This window comes from Nycticebus coucang, chromosome 17, assembly GCF_027406575.1.
Source record: "Nycticebus coucang isolate mNycCou1 chromosome 17, mNycCou1.pri, whole genome shotgun sequence".
Classification (NCBI taxonomy): Eukaryota; Metazoa; Chordata; class Mammalia; order Primates; family Lorisidae; genus Nycticebus; species Nycticebus coucang.
In genome coordinates, this window is record NC_069796.1 from 72,253,577 (window position 1) to 72,274,418 (window position 20,842).

Here is a 20,842-nt window from a genome sequence, read left to right on the forward strand (position 1 = left end):
TACCTTTTAAAGAATTATAGTTAAAATTAAGTTCCAAAAAGTTATATAATTAAGCCTGACACAGTTGCTCACACCTGTAATCTTAGCACTCTGGGAGGTCAAGGCAGGAGGAGTTCACCTCTACCAAAAATAGAAAAATGAGCCCAGCACACACCTATAGTCCCAGCTACATGAGAGGATGAGGCAAGAGGATTGTTTGAAGTCAGGAGTTTGAGGTTGTAGTGAGCTAAGATGGTGCCACTCACTGCACTCTATCCAGGGTGACAGAATGAGATTTTGTCCCAAAATAAATAGGGTTGGGAGTGATGGCTCAGGCCTGTAATCCTAGCACTCTGGAAGGCTGAGGTGGGTGGACTGCTTGAGCTCAGGAGTTTGAGACGAGCCTGAACAAGAGCTGGTCTAAAAATTAACTGTGGCTTGGTGCCTGTGGCTCAAGCGGCTAAGGCACCAGCCACATACACCTGAGCTGACGGGTTCAAATCCAGCCCGGGCCCGCCAAACAACAATGACGGCTGCAACCAAAAAATAGCCAGGCATTGTGGCGGGTGTCTGTAGTCCCAGCTACTTGGGAGGCAGAGGCAGGAGAAATCTCTTGAGCCCAGGAGTTGGAGGTTGCTATGAGCTGTGATGCCACAGCACGCTACCTAGGGTGAAAGCTTAAGGCTCTGTTTAAAAAAATTAAAAAAAAAAAAAAAAAAAAAAAAAAAAGAAAAACCCTAGCTGAGGGTTGTAGTAGGTGCCTGTAGTCCCAGCTACTCAGGAGGCTGAGGCAAGAGTATTTTGAGCCTAAGAGTTTGAGATTGCTGTAAGCTATGATGTCACAACACTCTACCCAGGGTGACAAAATGAGACCCTGTCTCAAAATAAAATGAATAAAAATCTAAGTATTAAAAAACGGACAAAAAAAAAAATTAAAAAAAAAAAATTAGCCAGTTGTGAAGGCATGCACCTCCTAGCTACTTTAGAGGCTGAGGCAGGAGGATGGCCCAAATCCAGGAATTCAAGGTTACAGCTATGATTATGCCACTGCATTTAGCGTGAGCAACATTTGAACCAGTATATACAAATACCATGATTTCAACACATGGCACCAAGTGCTTGCTATGTTGCTAGAGGCTGTCAGAATGGACAATGCAAGCCTAGTTAGAGGGTGAAAGAAAGCAAGAAGTACATTTAACTGTAACGGGAAAAAACTAACAAAATCTAAACCAAATGCCAACTTTAGGAACATAAAGGAAAAAAGATCTTAAATCACCACTGTCGTAAGGCGGAAAAGTTAAGAAGGTATGAGGAAAAGTATTTTTGTAGTAAAAAGACCAGAGAAAAAGAGAAGCACAATCTTTGGGAGAGGCAACTAAAGGTCAAAGGCACACAGAAACGATAACCGAAAATACTCACGAAGTCACAAGTCACATCAAATGTCAGAGTGAGGAAGAAGCAAGACTGAGGAGCCAGGCAAACTCTCCTATTGAAGAGCCCCTGGGCACCTTCACACTTAACAAAGAACTTGGGATGCTCAAGTCACAAGCAGTTAGAAAATAAAATGGTACACAATACAACAAAAAACACAGAAATTCTTAGGAATGATTTAACAAGCAATGTATAGAAGCCTTTTAAAATGTCTGAAAGGCACTACAAAGGTAGCCTTAAACAGAAAGGCAAGCTAAATTCTTTGACAGCAAAACTTAGAATAAAGATGTTATTTGTCCCTAAATTAACATATAAGTTTAATGAGACTGCAAAACTGTTCATATACAAAATTAAGCAAATGGGGAGGGAGAGTAGCTCTTCTAGACATTAAATCATGCTTTTATGCCCTGGTACATCTGTAAGTGTAGTACTAATGTATCAACAGGATAATGAAAAGAAGTCAGTATATGATTAAAAAAAATCTTCTTAAATCAGTAAAATAAAGATGGACTATTAGATATGAGGGCCTTCCGAAAAAAAATGAAAAGCTGGATCTGTACCTGATGATAAAATCCCAAGATAAAAATGGTAAGTAAATGAAAGATCAAAATATAAAACTGGCTCGGCACCCATTGCACAGTGGTTATGGCGCCGACTACAAGCACAGAGGCTGGCGAGTTCAAACCCAGCTTAGGCCAGCTAAACGACAACTGCAACAAGAAAATATCCGGGCTTTGTGGTGGGCGCCTGTAGTCCCAGCTACTTGGGAGGCTGTGGCAAAAGAACTGCTTAAGCCCAAAAGTTAGAGGTTGCTGTGAACTGTGATGCCACGGCACTCTACCAAGGGTGACACGGTGACTCTGTCTCAAACAAAACAAAATATAAAACAAAGGCTTACTTCCTTTATATATTTGGAATGCAGAAGACTGACTTACTGTGAAGCCATAGAAGACTGATAAATTCAACTGGGTAACAATCCAACAGGAAAGTAGAACATAATCACTCATGGAAAGAAAATATGCAAGGTTCTTAACCCCACTATTAGTAAGACAAATGCAAATTAAAAGTACTCTAAGATGCCACTTCTCTATTAGATTAGCAAAAATTTGACAGCATACTACATGCGAAACTATAGATCAGGCATCCTCAAACTGCGGCCCGCAGGCCACATGAATTGGTGTGAATTGTATTTGTTCCTGCTGTTTTTTACTTCAAAATAAGATATGTGCAGTGTGCACAGAATTTGTTCATAGATTTTTTTTTTTTTTTTTAAACTATAGTCCGGCCCTCCAATGGTCTGAGGGACAGTGAATTGGCCCCCTGTTGAGAAAGTTTGAGGATGCCTGCTATAAACAAGCTTTTTCATCTACTGCTGGTTAGGGTGAAAAATAGTTATCACTCCTCTGGAAGGCAATACTACCAATATGCATTTGCAATCCTACTTTAAGAATTTATATCCTAAAAAAAAAAAAAAAAAGAATTTATACCCTACAGATAAGACTACACATTTACAAAATAAGCATGTGACAACAATCGCCGTAATTCTAGGATATACCACTAGTTTAGAGTACATACAGTATCCTACATCATGGTATTTTATCTTTTGTATAGCAAAAGAGGAAGATAATAGGGATATATGTATTTGTATAGGGAAACACTGGAAGGATACTCAAGAATGAATAAAAGTGGTTTCTTATAGGGTGCACTCAGTGTAAACTTTTTAAAATCAGAATCGCACTCTGTCATCTTGTGTACAGTGCCACAGCATCATCATAGCTCACAATAACCCCAAACTCCTGGGTTCAAGGAGTTGAACCTTTTGTCTCAGTATCCCAAGTAGCTAGGACTAGGTGCTTGCCACAATGCTCGGCTAGTAAATACATCAGTGCTCAAAACTTGAACCTAAAACGGTTACCTGAAAGCACCTTTACAACTTCATGGTAGATTGCTCTCCAAAACCTCAACAAACAATTTGAATTACAAAAATTCAATAACATAAATGTTAAACTTACCTAGATGCTACCGCCCAACCTGGCAGACCAAATCTTTCATAATCTCCTCCATAAATATCACGGACCAGCTTGTCAGCTTGGGTGCTGTCACCCTTGGATGCCATTTCAAGAGCCTCTTCAAAACTTTCACAGCCAGTCAATAAACTGCACAAACCCAGAAAGGTACCCCCTCCAAGGCTGAAGAAAAGAAACAAACTTGCTAAGTTGCATTTACACAGTTATTCTTTCTCCAAAGTAAAAGGTAGATTAATAATTTATTTAATAAACACATACAAAAAAACAAATACTAGTGCTAAGTACTAAAATACTCATATAATGAACAAGGGCAAGAAAAACTGGTAAAATCAAACTTGTTAGATCAAAGAATACACCAAAGGGGGGAAAAAATCACTTGATGGAAACATGAAGACAGGAAGAACTTTATAAATATCTTACAAAGTCTTCATCTAATACCTTAATACTTTGTAGTTGCTAAAAATATATTTGTAGCCAGGTGTGGTGGCTCATGCCTGTAATCCCAGCACTTTGGGAGGCTGAGGCAGGTGGACTGGTTGAACTCAGGGATTTGAGACCAACCTGAGCAAAAGTAAGATCCCGACTCTACTAAAAATAGAAAACTAGCTGGGCACTGGGATAGGTGCCTGGAATCCCCGCACCGACTCTACTAAAAATAGAAAACTAGCTGGGCACCGGGATAGGTGCCTGGAATCCCAGCACTTTGCAGGGCTGAGAGGCTGGTGGACTGGCTGAGCTCAGGGATTTGAGACCAACCTGAGCAAGAGACCCCCATCTCTGTGAAAAATAGAAAAACTAGCTGGGCACTGGGATAAGTGCCTGTAGTCCCAGCTACTAGGAAGGATGAGCCCAAGAATTTGAGGCTGCTGTGAGCTATGATGATGCCACAGCACTCAACCCAGGGCAACAGAGACTCTATTTGGAAAAAAAAAAAAAAAAAAAATATATATATATATACACACACACACACACAAATACACACGTGTGTCAGTGTGTGTTAAAAGGGATAAATGTTAAAAATTAGTACCATATGAATCAAAAGGAGAAAATCTGTAATTTTAAATGGCTTCCAGGAAATGATTTTGTGAAAAGCTTACTCACTTAGCCTGAGAGGACTAAAATTAATAATACATGAATATTTAACCTAAGTAAACAGAAATACAAAGAGAAAATTTATATCCAGTTAGTCATCTTGTTAATGGCAAAAATTTACTTGGTTCTATTTTCTTTGAGTATGTTCATAAAATGAAATCACGCCTTTCTAACGCCTAAACTCAAAACCTTTGCTCCCTCATCTTACCTAAATTTCTAGCAGGTCCCATCCCTGAATCCCTGCTGGATTCAGTTAACAGACCAAAGTTCTGTCTTTACCAATGGAAATAGGTAATACTAGGGTGTAATTCTTTGGCAGAGAGTTACAATGGAGGTGGACTTTTAATCACCATGTAAATAAAGTGCTATTTAAATTTAAGTATTATTTAAAAAGCACTACTTTAAAATCAAAATGACTTTGTTTTACAAATTAAACTACAGTATCCCCAAAATCTTTCCTTATAATAGACAGGAGTTTCTCCATGTCCTTAGAAGTTTACCAAGTATCTAAGAGAATAAGAGAATCACAAGGAAAAATTTTAAATATTTTCACATTCATATTTCAAATATTATAGAAAATTTTATGGGCTATTTGGGAACATTAATGTTATTTCCCTAGGAGTTCACATTAAATTCATCCTATAAAAAGTGAAAGACCCCTGTCTCTTGGGCAGCACCCGTGGCCCAAAGGAGTAGGGTGCCAGCCCCATATGCCGGAGGTGGCAGGTTCAAACCCAGCTCCGGCCAAAAACTGCAAAAAGACCCGTCTCTAACAAATATAGAAAAAAATGAGCCAGGTGTAGTGGTGTACACCTGTAGTCCCAGGCACTTGGAAGGCTGAACCAGGTAGACTGCTTCAGTCCAGGAGTCTAAGGTTGCAGTGAGCAATGATAATGCCACTGCAATCTACCCAGGTCGATGAGAGCAAGAAAGAAAAGAAAAGAAAGAAAGAATAGGTAAATTATAGTTTTGGAAGCAATAGAACATTGTCACTTCCAAGTCAATGCTCTTCCATTATATTCTGGGAAAGCTGCTATTTGAATCTTCTAGATAAAAATTCACTCTTACAATTGTGGAAATTGTGACACTTACCACTAAACTGATGATGACCAATAATAAACTTAGTAACTTTAGTTTGAGTCCTTACATATTGATCTTTTTTTTTTTGTAGAGACAGAGTCTCACTGTACCGCCCTCGGGTAGAGTGCTGTGGCATCACACGGCTCACAGCAACCTCTAACTCTTGGGTTTACACGATTCTCTTGCCTCAGCCTCCCGAGCAGCTGGAGCTACAGGTGCCCGCCACAACGCCCAGCTATTTTTTTTTAAAATACTTTTTTTTTTTTTTTTTTGTGGTTTTTTGGCAGGGGCTGGGTTTGAACCTACCACCTCCGGCACGTGGGGCTGGCGCCCTACTCATTGAGCCACAGGCGCCACCCCTTACATATTTATCTTATAAAAAGATACCACCTGCAACATTTTAACATACACTTACATACTTTGCTGTTGCACAAATACATGATTATCTTCCATGAAAATAGCACTGACAACAGGTTGAAATTAGCATTAACAATCTCCCAACTTCTATGGATAAAATAATGTGAATGCTGCAGTAAGGCAAAAGAAGTTACTACCTTGTCCCAGTCACTCGTTTATAGTTGTCTTTGGAATGGACTGCTAAAATACTGACTCCTGAGCCAATATTCACTACCAGCAGTGGATAAGGATCATCTAGGTTAAAAGGCATCTTTTGGCATCGCTCAGGTTCTGAGGCATTAGCAAAATAATAGCACTCTGCTTGTCCATTGAAACTGACAGAATCTATATACAGCAAGCCCTTTACAAGGCAGTCAAGTTCATCCAGTTTGTGCAGGTGGAGGTTTCCAATCTGTTAAAAAGAAAAAAATTTAAGTTGAGAAAAAGGACAACATTCAAGTCAAAATACTTAACTGTACTATGTTATTTTCATGTTAAGTCACAAAATTTGAAGATCACATTTTCACAAGTCTTCTCACTTCAGCCTCCCAGAGTGCTAGGATTAGACTCACCTGGCCTAGAAAATTTCTTTATAATTATGAGCCTAAATAAAGACAAAGTATCTTATCTACCTTGTGTACATACAAGTACTCTTCACATGGTTTTAATAGATACTAAATTTGCTAAGAATTCAACCACCATACCAACTAAGGGAATACTGTGCTGCTTACTGTTTGGAATTTTACTAAGTGTTGCGTGGCATCTTGGAGAGTCATGTCACCAGCAGCAATGCCATTTATGGTATCTGGTTTTCCAATGAAACATACTATATATCAATCTTGCATTTGTAGCTTTGGTATTCACAAATCTAGGCATAGGGGCATACATCTATTTCATTATGTCCTCTGAGTGAACTCACACTAGCAAATCAACCTACTGATACATAAACACCTTAATGTCCTGCCTTTATATTATAGTTTGAGTGTGTTGTTCAAAATTACTAAATTCATTTCAGGCTAATAAAGAGTATGTTACAAAATATCTCAGTTTAGACATCACTTCCTTTAGGTAGCTCTTCAATTCTCTAGGAATTGTTAAGCACCACTCCTCTGTGTTCCCATAGCGCTTTTTTAAAACTGGAATTGCAGGCTTAGCGCTTGTAGCTCAGCGGCTAGGGTGCTAGCCACATACACTGGACCTGACAGGTTTGAATCCAGCCCGGGCCTGCCAAACAACAATGACAACTACAATAAAAAAAAAATAGCCGGGCACTGTGGCAGGCACCTGTCGCTCCAGCTACTTGGGAGGCCAAGGCAAGAGAATCACTTAAGCCCAAGAATTTGAGGTTGCTGTGAGCTGTGACGCCATAGCACTCTACCCAGGGTGACATAGTGAGTCACTATCTCCCAAAAAAAAAAAGAAAAAGAAAAAGAAAAAAATATTGGAATTGTATTAATTATAATGCACTATATTTTTGCTTATAATTTACTTATCTGTGTGATATAGCATATAAAACTCTTTGAGAGCTCCACTGTCTTAATACTGGCTGTGTTCTTCCAGTGTTTAGTACACGTGCTAGATGATTAGATATTTGCCTGATACATGACTATCAACAGCGCCATATTTATAGAACATCATTAGAAAATATAGTTACTTTTTTTCATTTGAGACAGAGTCTCACTGTGTCGCCCTTGGTAGAGTGCTGTGGCATCATAGCTCATAGCAACCTCAAACTCTTGGGCTGAAGCGATTCTCTTGCCTCAGCCTCCCAAGTAGCTGGGACTACAGGCACCCGCCATAACACCTGGCTATTTTTCATTGCAGTTGTTTGGCAGGCCCTGGCTGGGTTTGAACCTGCCTGCCTCAGTGTATATGACTGGTGCTGTAACCACTGTGCTATGGGCACCAAGCCTATTGTTACATATTTAAAAAAAATTAGAACCATATTTGGATACCAGTATCTTCAATGGCCAGGTGAAAGCTGGCTTCAAGGACACTGTTTTTGGCAAGAAAACTGGCAGTCACATGTCTAAACTGGTCTCAAATTTATGAAACCTATGTTCAAATTACCAATACAAAGCAGCAGGTGATTATTGTTTTGAATTATGCGCTGTTAGAGGTTTGCCAACCTCTGGTATTTTCCATTAAATACCAAAGCAATTATCTACCAAAACAAAGAGCAGTCAAATTAAAGTTGTATCCTTAAACAACCTCAAATTATAAGGGCCTCACTCATGTGAGCCAGGTTAAGTGATTACTTATTTCATTAACAGAATTTTCTTAAATTACTTTCAGAATTTAAACATCTATATTTTCCAGGAAAACAAATTTTAGTAGCCCCACATACCAACTTTGAATCTCTATTTTAATGGAAAATACCGAAAGGTTGGCAAACCCCCGACAGCACATAATTCAAACCAATAATTATGGTCTTCTTCCCTTATTCAAGTCACTCCCTTTGAGACAGGAACATGGCAGCATTATGGCATAAAACCAGAAACAAAGGAACAGGGATTTTCATCCAGGTTATCTAGGAACCAAAACACTCTGGCTTCCAAATTTGGGGTTTGGGAAGGAAATGGCTCTGGAAGAAATGACTATATAAATAATATTCTGAGCCTGGTGGTACATGCCTGCACGTGAGAGGCTGATGTGCGAGTATCACTTGATCCCAGGAGTTCAAATCCAACCTAGGCAACACAGCAAGACCACATCTCCCTCTCTAATCAATCAATACAATTTTAAAATGATGAAAACAGGATAATACTAGTGAAAATAATTCAAGATCCATTTATATCTGACTTTATATACTGCCAAATTCACCGTAACCCCCTTTTTTTTTTTTTTTGTAGAGACAGAGTCTCACTTTATGGCCCTCAGTAGAGTACCGTGGCCTCACACAGCTCACAGCAACCTCCAACTCCTCGTGGCCTCACACGGCTCACAGCAACCTCCAACTCCTGGGCTTAGGCGATTCTCTTGCCTCAGCCTCCCGAGCAGCTGGGACTACAGGTGCCCGCCACAATGCCCAGCTATTTTTGGTTGCAGTTTGGCCGGGGCTGGGTTTGAACCCGCCACCCTTGGTATATGGGGCCGGGGCCTTACCAACTGAGCCACAGGCACCGCCCCGTAACCCCTTTTATTTGCTTTTTTAGAACAGTCCTAAACTTGGTAGGCTTTACCAAACATTTTAATGCTACAACATGCCCTAATCTGGCCAATTTTCAGTCATTTCCAAAAGATGTTTAAAATGCCTTAAGTGAAAGACTAGTCACGAATACACACACTTCTCCTGTATCTGCAGAAGCAACTAACCTAAAAACATGCTAAGTGGAAACCTATCCTTTATTTAAAAACTTGAACAGAATGGGTGTCAATTTTTGGTTTTGAGTAACAAACACCTACTGTGCGAAAATCTTTTTCGAACTTGTAAGCACCACCTCCTGTAGCACATAGCACCGTTTGTAACGTTGAGAAGTTTTTATCTCTTCCCATTTGGATAAAAGTAGGCAGGTCCTGGGTTGGAAATCTGATAAAGTGCAAGTTCCCTCTTCGGCCAAAAAGTGTTAAATCCTTCAGTTCAAGGTGTACATCCCGAATGCCAGTGGATCCATACGCTACATTAGAAGTCAAATATTTCCGAATACTTTTTAAGCTCTCAACTTCTTCTTGTTCTTCCTCTGCTGTGATATCAATAGGTTCAAAATACGAGAGCTTTACTAGAGTTCCCCCAATGTCCATGCCAAACCATGGGAAAGCTGTGAATTAAAAATACATATTTATCAAATTTTAGAAACAAGTTAGGAACTAGTTAATGAGCCATAAATTTCCTTTATTATGAATCATGCATTCGGTCAATACTACTTATTAAACACATGTCTTCTATGTGCAATTCATCTTTTTCTCTTCAAAGTTTTATTTGTGTGTTTTCTAAAAATGTGTAACATAAAGACATTTACAGATAGCCCAGGGCCTTTTATTAATAATTCCTGATTTAGTAGGCATTTCTTTTCATTTATTAAATGCTTATCACATGCCGTAGGGGATGGGAAACATTTGGACCAATTTTATTTCAATAAATAGTTCACCATCTAGGGCTTGAAAATCTGTTTCCATAAAGATTTTAATGTAATAAAAATTGGTCTATAATTACTTCAGAAATCTTTTAAATTATCAGGGCACCTGTAGTCCCAGCTACTTGGGAGGCTAAGGCAGGAGAATCACTTGAGCCTAAGAATTAGAGGTTGCTGTGAGATATGATGATGCCATGGCACTCTACCTATGTCTTCCAAAAACAAAGAAACCTTTTTCTTTGATCGCTGAAAGTATTACTTTCTTTGATATTATCTGGCTAAATAAAATTAGCTGTTAATGTTGAAGGTAAGTCTACTTAGGGACGAGCATTTTGGCAGGCAGTGTCTTTTGGGTTTGGAACCTGGCACCCTGTAACTGGGCTGTATGATTTTGGAAAAGCCATTAATTTCTCTGGATCTTAGTTTCTAATCCCCTTCAATAAATACTTACTGAGTACTTTCTCTACACCAGAGAATAGGAATGTGGGTGAAAGTGATAAATTTACTGCTTGAAGGAGAGCTTGATCAAGTAAGGAAATTTAAATACATAAGAATGAGGCAAAATAAAATTATATACAAAGTATAGATTAGGGCGGCACCTGTGGCTCACAGAGAAGGGCGCCAGCCCCATATACAGAGGGTGGTGGGTCTGAACCCAGCCCCTGCCAAACTGCAACTACTGCAACAACAACAACAACAACAACAACAAAGTATAGATTAACAGAATGCTTGTATTAGAATGTAGGGAATACTAAAAGCAAAAACAGCCTGCTCAAGGCAAAGAGGTGTAAGTCAATATAGTGCTTTGCATACTAGGATAAGAAGTTTAGGCCTGAACTGGTTAGACAATGGGATCGTTATTGTTGTTCTAAGCAAGAGAGTGACTCTGCCTACTGCAAATTGGAAAGCTACTTAGGGGCAGAATGTAGAATGCACAAGGGTTGTTTAAGATACATCAAGTACAAGATCAAAATCACCTACATTATCATTTAAAAAATATAGATTCCTGACCCTTCACACCAGAGGTGCTGGACAATAATCTTTAAAAGATCTGAAGTTGGCTAAGGTGGCTCACACCTATAATCCTAGCACTCTGGGAGGCCAAGGGGGGAGGACTGCTTGAGCTCAGGAGTTTAAGACCAGCCTGAGCAAGAGCGAGACCCTGTCTCTTACTAAAAATAGAAAAAAATTAGCCGGGAGTTGTGGCAGGCACCTGTAATCCCAGTTATTGGTGGGGCTGAGGCAAGAGGACAGCTTAAATCCAGGAGTTTGAGGCTGCTGGGCAAGACAGTGAGACTCTGCCTAAAAAAAAAAAGATCTGGGATGCTATTAAAAATTATACATTGTAGGCGGCGCCTGTGGCTCAAGAAGTAGGGCGCCGGTCCCATATGCCGGAGGTGGTGGGTTCAAACCCAGCCCCGGCCAAAAACCACAAAAAAAAATTATACATTGTATACATCCAGAAGATTCTACCATAGACAGCTCTAAATGGCACTTGAGAATCACTGGCTTTAAGACTGTCCTTTCAGGGATCATTTTTATAGTCTGTTAATAGAGAAGTTTCTCTGAATATGTACATAAAAAAAGACACTCACTGGCTTTGGTACTAGATTCCTTCATGTTATGACAATGAATTCTACAGTGAGAGTTCTTTACATTTATTGGCCATAATTTTTACATAGTTACAGGTAGCATTTTACCATAGTTTCCAAAGCTGGGGGGAAAAAATCAGTATGGTAAATGAAATTCTAATTTTTTTAATTAGTTTGAAGCTCAACTAAATTTAGTTTCCACAGAACTAAAAGTTAACATTCACCATGTGCTCACTATCCGCCAGAAATGCTAATCATGTGTCAGAAATGTGGCAATAATCATGATTTGGCTCATTTAATCTTTAATCAATACTCCTTTACTTGTTCTACTGTGTGTACTATTTCACAACATGTAAATGAGACAGGGATTAGAAATTTGCCTAAGGTCAAACTGTTAATAAGTGACAGGGACCAGATTCCTTCTAGAAAGACTGTTTCTATTCTCTGCGATCTTAGCCATTATGACAGAAACTCAAAAATAATTTAACACTTAAGACACATAGATTATAAAATAATGCCTGGCAAAAAAATTAACAGTTTTTATATAAAATCAAAGGACAATTCTAATATCCTACTATGTTTTGTTAAGTATTCACATTTTATTTATTTGACGAGTGTGTGCCATTAGAAAACCAGGGACATACTGTTCAATGAGAAAGGATTTTACACATTTCTGCATTTTAGAATTTACACATTTACTAAAATTACATGTTTTTAAATATGAAAGAATAATTCTCCTTATCTTCTTTTGGAGAAATAGTTCATTTGTTTTTATATTTGAAACCCAAATCACAGATTTTTTTTTTTTTTGAGACAAGAGTCTTATTTTGTAGCCCTTGGTAGAGTGTCACGGTGTCACAGTTCACAACCTCAAACTCTTGGGCTCAAGACATTCTCTTGCCTCAGCCTCCCAAGTAGCTAGGACTACAGGTGCCTGCCACAACGCCTGGCTATTTTTAGAGACGGGGTCTGGCTCTAGCTCAGGCAATCCACCACCTTGGCTTCCCAGAGTGTTAGGATTACAGGTGTGAGTGACTGCGCTCAGCCCCAAATCACAGATCTTAAAAAGAAGTTTTTAAAAAAGGAAAATGACTTTGGACCATAATTTGGGAAAATAGGGTTAGCAAGACCCCAAAGAAGCACTGTATGTTTGTTACCTTTACACTGGTATAAATAAGGAAGAAGCAATAGAAGCAGGAGAAACTGACTAAATTCTCTCCAGTTTGTTGGCTGGCTGCAATAAAGGCCATCTTAAGTATACACTCTTCAAATGAATGGTAGGCCATTTACAGAAACCATACAGTAATATACCCCCACGTAAAAAGAATGTGGTATCACTAAGTTTTGCTTTCCACTTATCCAGAAATCTAGAATTTCCGCTTTAAGAAATTCATGCAAGAAATCACAGATCACCTCCTTGCCTGCCACCCGCCACCCTCTTCATAGAAGCAGGCAGCAATACTAACAGTCACCGAGGAAATTTACACCTAGTGTTCGCTTGAATAAATACACTCAAAGGAAACAATAGAAGCAGATCTAATAAACCTATAACCCAGCGGTTCTCAACCCCTTTAGACTGTATTAAGGAAGTAGGAAGATTGAGAACCACTGCTAATAACCAAAGAGAAGCCTTCAGAAAAGCCCCAGTCTGCTGAAGACATGTTGCTAGGACACTTTTCAGCGGGCATCAGATACATATAAAACAAAGGAATCCTGATACTATATAACCAAAACAAATTATGTAAGTTTGATTCTGTATTTCCAGAGGAAGGGTAGAAATCCCTATTGCCACACTGTACATTTTGAGACACGAAAATTTGTACAAGGTGAGATTTATTAAGCTAAAAACCTTTATCTTCTAAAATTCAAAATATATAGAACCTCTGTAAGCTGACCACTGAAGGAACTGTAACAAAGTGGTGAACACACAGAGGTGGTCAACAGAAAGAATTAGGCCTACTGTGCTGATACGGTATGTGGTTCATGTCTGGTCTGTGAAAATTAGGTCAGCTTAAGGGGGAGGTCAATGCAGGGAGGTGGTCAACTATGCAGGTTCTACTTACATAATCTGCAAGTTTTCCTTCAGTGCCTAGTGCTAAACAGTGTCAAATAAATATAGTTGTCAAAATACATATACAAATATAAAAATGTTATTTGAGAAGCAAACTACAAAGCTAAAGCATTACCAGTTTCAAAGTTCACGCCATTTCTATTTTCACCCAAAAGCAACTGCTCCCAGGTTTCTAAACATCTGAATACTAGCATTCTTTTTTTTTCTTTTTTTGGAGACAAAGTCTCACTCAGTCATAGCTCACAGCAACCTCAAATTCTTGGGCTCAAGCGATTCTCTTGCCTCAGCCTCCTGAGTAGCCTGCCACATCTCCTGGCTAATTTTTAGAGATAGGGTCTCACTCTTGCTCAGGCTGGTCTCCAACTCCTGAGGTCCAGTGATCCAACCAGCTCGGGCCTCCCAGAGGGTTAGGATTACAGGTGTGAGCCACCATGTCCAGCTGAATACTGGTATTTTTTCTTTTTCTTTCTTTTGAAACAGAGTCTCACTACGTTGCCCTCAGTAGACTGCCATGATGTCATAGCTCACAGCAACCTCAAACTCTTGGGCTTAAGTAATTCTCTTGCCTCAGCCTCTCAAGTAGCTGGACTACAGGCACCTGCCACAACGCCCGGCTATTTTTTTGTTGTAGTTGTCCTTGTTTGGCAGGCCTGGGCCAGGTTTGAACCCGCCAGCCCCGGTGTATGTGGTTGGCACTCTAACCACTGAACTTCAGGCACCAAGCTAAATACTGTTATTCTTTAAACAAAAACTCCAATTAACACTTATACAGAGTATTTATTTGCTTTTCTAAAGCTATGCATGAGTACCAAAGTTTCTGACCCCAAATGTGTATCAACAGCCAGTTCCAAAATATACATGATGATCACTCTGTAACACATGTAGTGAAACATTAAAAGACACACATAAAAGGTGATAATATATGTGGGCTGAGTTCCCCTAATCCCCAAATCCCAAAACCAAATGCTCTGAAATCTGAAGCTAGAATGCTGACATGAGGCTCAAAGGAAATGCTCATTAGAGCATTCTGAATTTCACATCAGGGATGCTCAATAGTTAAAATATAATGCAAATATTCCAAAATCCAAAAATATCTGAAATCTGAAACACTGCAGGTCCCAAGCATTTGATAAGGAATACTCAACCTGTATTTACACCCACTCTGGAGCCAGCAATAGAAAGGCTCATTTATATGTAGTAGCCCATCCTCCACTTCTAGAAATCCTGCTTTTAAAGTCCGAAGTATGTGAAAATGTTAATGTTTACTGACTCAGGGTAAGAAAATGACTATTTAGGTGTAATTACTAAAATGATGAAGAAAAACAAGTAAAAACCTTCCTCAGCATCTTTAAAAGACCTTTCAGGCATGTTGCTTACATGACAAAGAGTTTTTTTTTTTAAAGTCCTAAACAAATCTATATACATATTAAATCTCTCATTTATGTTTTAGAAATTATATCACACCCTGAGTGCCTACAGTGCCAGCTACTTGAGGCTAAGTTAGCCTGGGACAACTATAAATCCACCTAATAATTCTGAGGTAAGAAAAACACCACAGTTTCCTAAGTAATCAAGCACATATCTATAATTTAGAGCTTTGTTGCTTCTGGCCAAGGGATAGTTAAAAAGTAGGTCACGGGTGCATAAACAACCTACTTCCTGCACAGAACCTACACCTTTCTTATTACTTTGAGAATAAACACCCACTGCCAAGATGAAAAGAAAAAAACTCAAATATATACATTTAAAAAGAAAAATACATTCCATAAATATAAAAAAGCACTTTGATGATAAATATATAGTATCAGACTGTGAGAATTCCTAGAATCTCTCATCTTCTGTTCATTCAGCCTTCAAAAAATTAACAGCTTATACCATGTCTCCACCGGTCTTAACGAGAATTGATATTAGCTTCCCACGTGTAAGAAAAATATCCCAAACTACCACAAGGATAAGCGTGCTATCAAGAATTATCCTCCTCACCAGAGTATATATGCAAAAGGAGGAATTTGCATGTCTAGTTACCTTTTCAAAGGACCAGTCTCCCCATCCCCATACCACCCTGAAGACACCTGATCTCATCACAGGATGAAACAGCAGAAGATATCTAGGCCACAAGAGCACCCTTAATTTCTAAGGAGATGTGTTAAGCTTGGTATTTTCCTAAGTGCTGGTAAGGAGGTGGTAGTAAAGTCCTAAAAAGCTATTTAACTGCTGTTGGCTCCATGCAGACTTCAGCCCCAAAGGAGCCTGCTTCATATTAAGGTTTTGTTCTTTAGGCATGAAGAAAAACCTAAAATGCTAAAAATATTCAAAACACTATAGGGTATTTTTGGGAACAAAATTCTAAAATGGGCATGTACACTGGTAAATTTCAGACATGTATCAAGTTCTTGGCTAAGACTGTTTCCTCTTTTTGACAATCAATAAAAACAAAATGATGGTATTCTGAAATAGGCTAAGAAAATAACCATCTTCATACCTATACCATTATGCTTTGTATTATGATTCCTCAGGAGAGCACTGGGTACATTTTTTTTTTTGTAAATCAGTTATGTCTAAGGGGAGCTTTATATTAGAAATTATTACCTCTAAATGCAGCTTAAGGTGCATTTATTATCACTGAAGCAATAATAATTCTTATATAGTAACTAGATAATAATTCGTATGTAGTAACTAAATTTACAAACAGGCCACAGGCCAATCAAATTATACTGAGGCAAACTACACATACATGGTACATTATTATCTCTGGTCTTAACAAAAACTTTAAGTACCTTACTACTTCAGTTAGCAAAGCACAAGCTGAAAAACCTACACCTTAAGAAATTGTGTCAGTCAAGTATGAAAGAACACGTGACTGATTTTCTCTTTCTCCTAGGGTTGAATTAACACATAATTTCAAATGTGAATCTTCTAATTATACAATTTAGAGGATGAAACAAATTCCTTTAAAAATTTTCTAGTCATAATATGTATTTGGTAATATATTGGTGATATATCCAAGAGCAGTGTTACCTAACACTTAGCTGAATAATGTAAGAAAATGTGTGAAGCCAAGGCTACTTGTTCACTACTATGATATGTAGCTGCTTCCAGTATTGCTGTAATAGCTAAATGATGCAATGCACAGGACAGATATGTAGATACCAAGTGGTCAATCAATGTTATGAGTATTTTGAAGAATCCCTATAAGAGCATTTAAAAAGAAAACAAGTATATTTTTCACTAACATGAATGGTTTAAAAATTGAATAATTATGGTATTAGAAGTATCCATGAAAAACAAAACAAATTAAAAAAATTAGATTAACACTTTCCAGTTACAAATATTTGCAGGGAAGGCCAGGCACAGTGGCTCAAACCTGTAATCCTAGTACTTCTGGAGGCCAAAGTGGATGGATTGCTAGAGCTCAGGAGTTGGAGACCAACCTGAACAAGGGTGAGATCCAGTCTCTACCAAAAATAGAAAAACTGAGCCAAGAGGATCTCTTGAGCCCAAGAGTTTGAGGTTGCTGTGAGCTATAATGCCACAGTACTCTACACAGGGCGATAGAGTGCGACACTAACTAAAAAATAAAAAAAAACCAAATATTTCCAAGGAAGTTCATTGTTGAAATACCATCTTTTCCATACACACACAAAAATGAGATGCTCTTTTACTGTAAGGAATATAGTAGGCAGTAAAGTTATCTTTTATATACAAGAAACTAGAAATGTTTTGTAGGCTCCAAATCACATTAAATGACTCTTGGGGAGGCATAACTTGCTGTCGCCCTGGGTAGAGTGCTGTAGCATCACAGTTCACAGCAACGTTCAACTCCTGGGCTCAAGCGAGTCTTCTGCCTCCACCTCTGCCTCCCAAGTAGCTCAGAATACCGGCACCCACCACAAAGCCCAGCTATTTTTTGCTTGCAGCCATCATGGTTGTTTGGCGGGCCTGGGCTGGATTCGAACCCATCAGCTCAGATGTATGTGGCTGGTGCCTTAGCCACTTGAGCCACAGGCACGATCTGAGGCATAACTATTTTAAGATTAATAGTTTCACGAAGTATGACAACATACAATAGAAACTTCATAGCTGACCTAATTTCCATAGACTAGACATGCACCACATGCACTAAGCCCTACTTCCTTATGTTGACCACCTCTGTATGTTGATCAGTTTGTTATAGTCCCTTGTGTGGTCAACTTACAGACCTACTATAGTAAGAGTCAACTTACTTAAGAACATAACCACCACCATAAAAGTCAGAATGAGTTTGTCATAAACTCTTCACCAAATGGAAGTTATAAGATAGAAAACAAATGCACCGAGGTAAGCTATCCAAGCATTCTATATAACTAAATCTATTCAAGATGCATTGGTTTATTTCAGCTAGGTAAAGAAAATTAGAAATATTTCTATATTCCTTTTTTTTTTTTGGTTTGGTATTTATTCAGGGTACAAAGAATTAGGTAACACTGACTGCACTTGTTAAAGTCTATTTCTATACAACTTTCTCGTTGAAAGCCTTTACATCACTTGGTTTACAGACTCTTTTTAACAACTCTTCCATGAACTCTTCAGTTATTTCAAGAAATCACCATGAACAATTATTATTTTTTTTTTTTTGTAGAGACAGAGTCTCACTGTACCGCCCTTGGTAGAGTGCCGTGGTGTCACAAGGCTCACAGCAACCTCTAACTCTTGGGCTTACGCGATTCTCTTGCCTCAGCCTCCCGAGCAGCTGGGACCACAGGCGCCCGCCACAACGCCCGGCTATTTTTTTGTTGCAGTTTGGCCGGGGCTGGGTTTGAACCCGCCACCCTCGGCATATGGGGCCGGCGCCCTACTCACTGAGCCACAGGCGCCGCCCCCATGAACAATTTTTTTAAACTAGCAGATGAAACTACCAGATTTAAAAAAAAAAAAAAAAAAAAAAAAGCTTGCTGTTTCTCTAAGTATTTAGACTATGCCCTTTAAGGGCAGGAGAAAGAATACTGGACTATGAGTCAGGCCACATGGGGATCGGAACCTCATGAGCACAGCTGATTGGTGTAGCCTTGGAAAAGTTACTCTGGGGCTCCATAAATTCTATTTCCTTATCTGCAAAATTAAGACCAAATTACCTCACATTTAACTAAATTAGAAGCTTTCAGAGGGCTCCAGCTGGGTACCTCCCAGGTGAGGTTTTTAAGAAACCTAATGAGCTGGTCTGTTTCATAGCTGAAGATTTCTTAAAACAGCTGGGAGATCACATGAAACACTGTAAGAAATGCAAAATACCAACATAACTCTAAGATATTAGCATGAATCTCCACATTTCTAGTTGTTCTGGGAGACTATAATGTACGACAATCACAATGGCTGAGTGATTAAGTAAGTCAATGGTAAGAATAAAAGGGTTTAAAAGGCTAAAAATAAAAGATACAAATAAAAGGCGACCTACTACTTTAAAGCATGGTTAATAATTTTTTTTTGGTTAAGTGCATGCATATACAGTCATTACAAAAAAAAATCTCTACAAGTATTCACCATAGTATTAATAGTAGCTCGCTCCGGTGCCAGGAATACAGGTGATTTTTATCTTCTTTTTGTTTATCTGTTTTCTAAAACAAACGTCAACGAGTCGATATTCCAAATAAGAACAAACCAAGCCAACTATCTACAGACAGGTTACATGCACGTGCGTTTAAAAGCTCCTATAGTAACAACAGTGACAACTCCCAGGAACCTATTGGGATTTAAAGGACATTAAGCAAGAAGCCCGGAAATCAGGAAAAAACGATGGTAACATCTACTCCCCGCTCAATCTGACAGCCAGGACCACCTCTTTTCAACCTGACTGCTAAGGAAGCCAGGAGAGGAGGATGGCAGCTCTAGTTTGGTTTGGCGAAATCCGGATCAAAAATTCCCTCTTGTACCTCCCAGATCTCGAGGAGTTAGTGGGAGGAAAAGGACTAGGGGGCGGCCCGGCGCTCACCAGGCTTGTATAGGGGGATGGGGAGGAGAGGCGCCTAGAAGCAGGTGCTGAAATGGTCCCTCCGCCCCCATCCCGGGCTAGGCGCCGGCGAGGGGCAGCGGACTTGGAACCAGGCCGCTCCGCCAAAAGGCTTCTAGACCGGGCCCAAGTCTGTCCTCCTAACCCGGCAGGCCCGAGCCCTCATCTTACAAGGTTTCTTGGCATCCTTGATCTTCATGGCGTCGGCTGAGGGGCGAGGAGCAGCCTCTAGACCGGAGCACGGAGAGAAGTGGCGGCGACTCCAGAGGTGGTAGAGCCGCGCGGTAGAGGCCCGGCCGGTTCCTCCCCTCAGGCCGGGCGGGGCGGGCCTAGGGCGGGGCGGCGGCGCCCGGGGCGATGCCTGGCCCAGGGGGTGGCCCCTCAGCCCCGCGAGGGGCGGCCGGGACCGAGCTAGCTGGGGAAGGCCGCCGGCCTCGCCGCTCCGGGGCCCCCCGCCGCCGCTCCAAACAAAAGGCCCCGGTCCCCCGAGCCGCCGCCGCCGCACTGAGAAATTGCCCGCCCAGGCCGAACGCCCACGTGACGCAAGCCCCCACCTCATTCCGCTCCTCGCCGGCCTGCTGGGGATTGTAGTTCTTTGGGTCGTGAGGCTCCGCTCTCCGGCTGCAGTTGTGTGGAAGGACTACAAAGCCCAGGATGCACCGCGACCCCCTCCGCCTTGGCCCCTCCGCTTTTGGGGGTCGCCTCAGAGTGGTCCCAGCGAGAAGAGGGCGGGGCCTGAGTCACGCCAGCGAGGAGGTGGCCAATGGTGGCGGAGGTGGGCGGGCTGGGGACGCCGCGGGTTCCCGCCTGGCGAGTCCGGGAAAAGATAAGAAGGGAAGTGAGTTTTTTTTTTGCGCTGGCGGTCATGGGTGTTCCGCCGGTTCCCAATTTCCCCTTGAGGCAGAAAAACCGTTCATATTGCCATGGAAAGCACTAGATTCAGGATTTTGGAGCTACTCGATCATCGGGATTGGGAATTGACAATAGAAGATTCAGCATGCTAGGCAAACAAAACAAACAAAAAAACCCTTTTTACTGAAGAGCCTTACTATCTTTTCTTACTAGATAAATCAAGGGATGTGAAAGAGGATAAGAAGGGATACAGACAACCATTTAAG

The 20,842-nt window shown here is 40.3% G+C and overlaps 1 protein-coding gene across 2 annotated transcripts in view; it reads right to left on the reverse strand.

Moving 5' to 3' along the window:
- PANK3 (pantothenate kinase 3) overlaps window positions 1-20,226 on the reverse strand; it is a 31,932-nt gene extending 11,706 nt beyond the window's left edge. Inside the window, exons 1-5 of one of the 2 annotated variants that reach the window (XM_053566927.1) lie at window positions 19,896-20,221; window positions 19,259-19,332; window positions 9,411-9,763; window positions 6,164-6,417; window positions 3,423-3,599 (exon numbers count right to left, since the gene is read on the reverse strand). In XM_053566927.1, the coding sequence (XP_053422902.1) occupies window positions 3,423-3,599; window positions 6,164-6,417; window positions 9,411-9,746 (767 nt within the window). In that variant the 5' untranslated portion in view covers window positions 9,747-9,763; window positions 19,259-19,332; window positions 19,896-20,221. Of the gene's footprint in view, window positions 1-3,422; window positions 3,600-6,163; window positions 6,418-9,410; window positions 9,764-19,258; window positions 19,333-19,895 lie in introns of both variants that reach the window. The other variant, XM_053566926.1, reaches the window with a different exon arrangement.
- Between the last annotated feature and the right edge of the window lie 616 nt (window positions 20,227-20,842).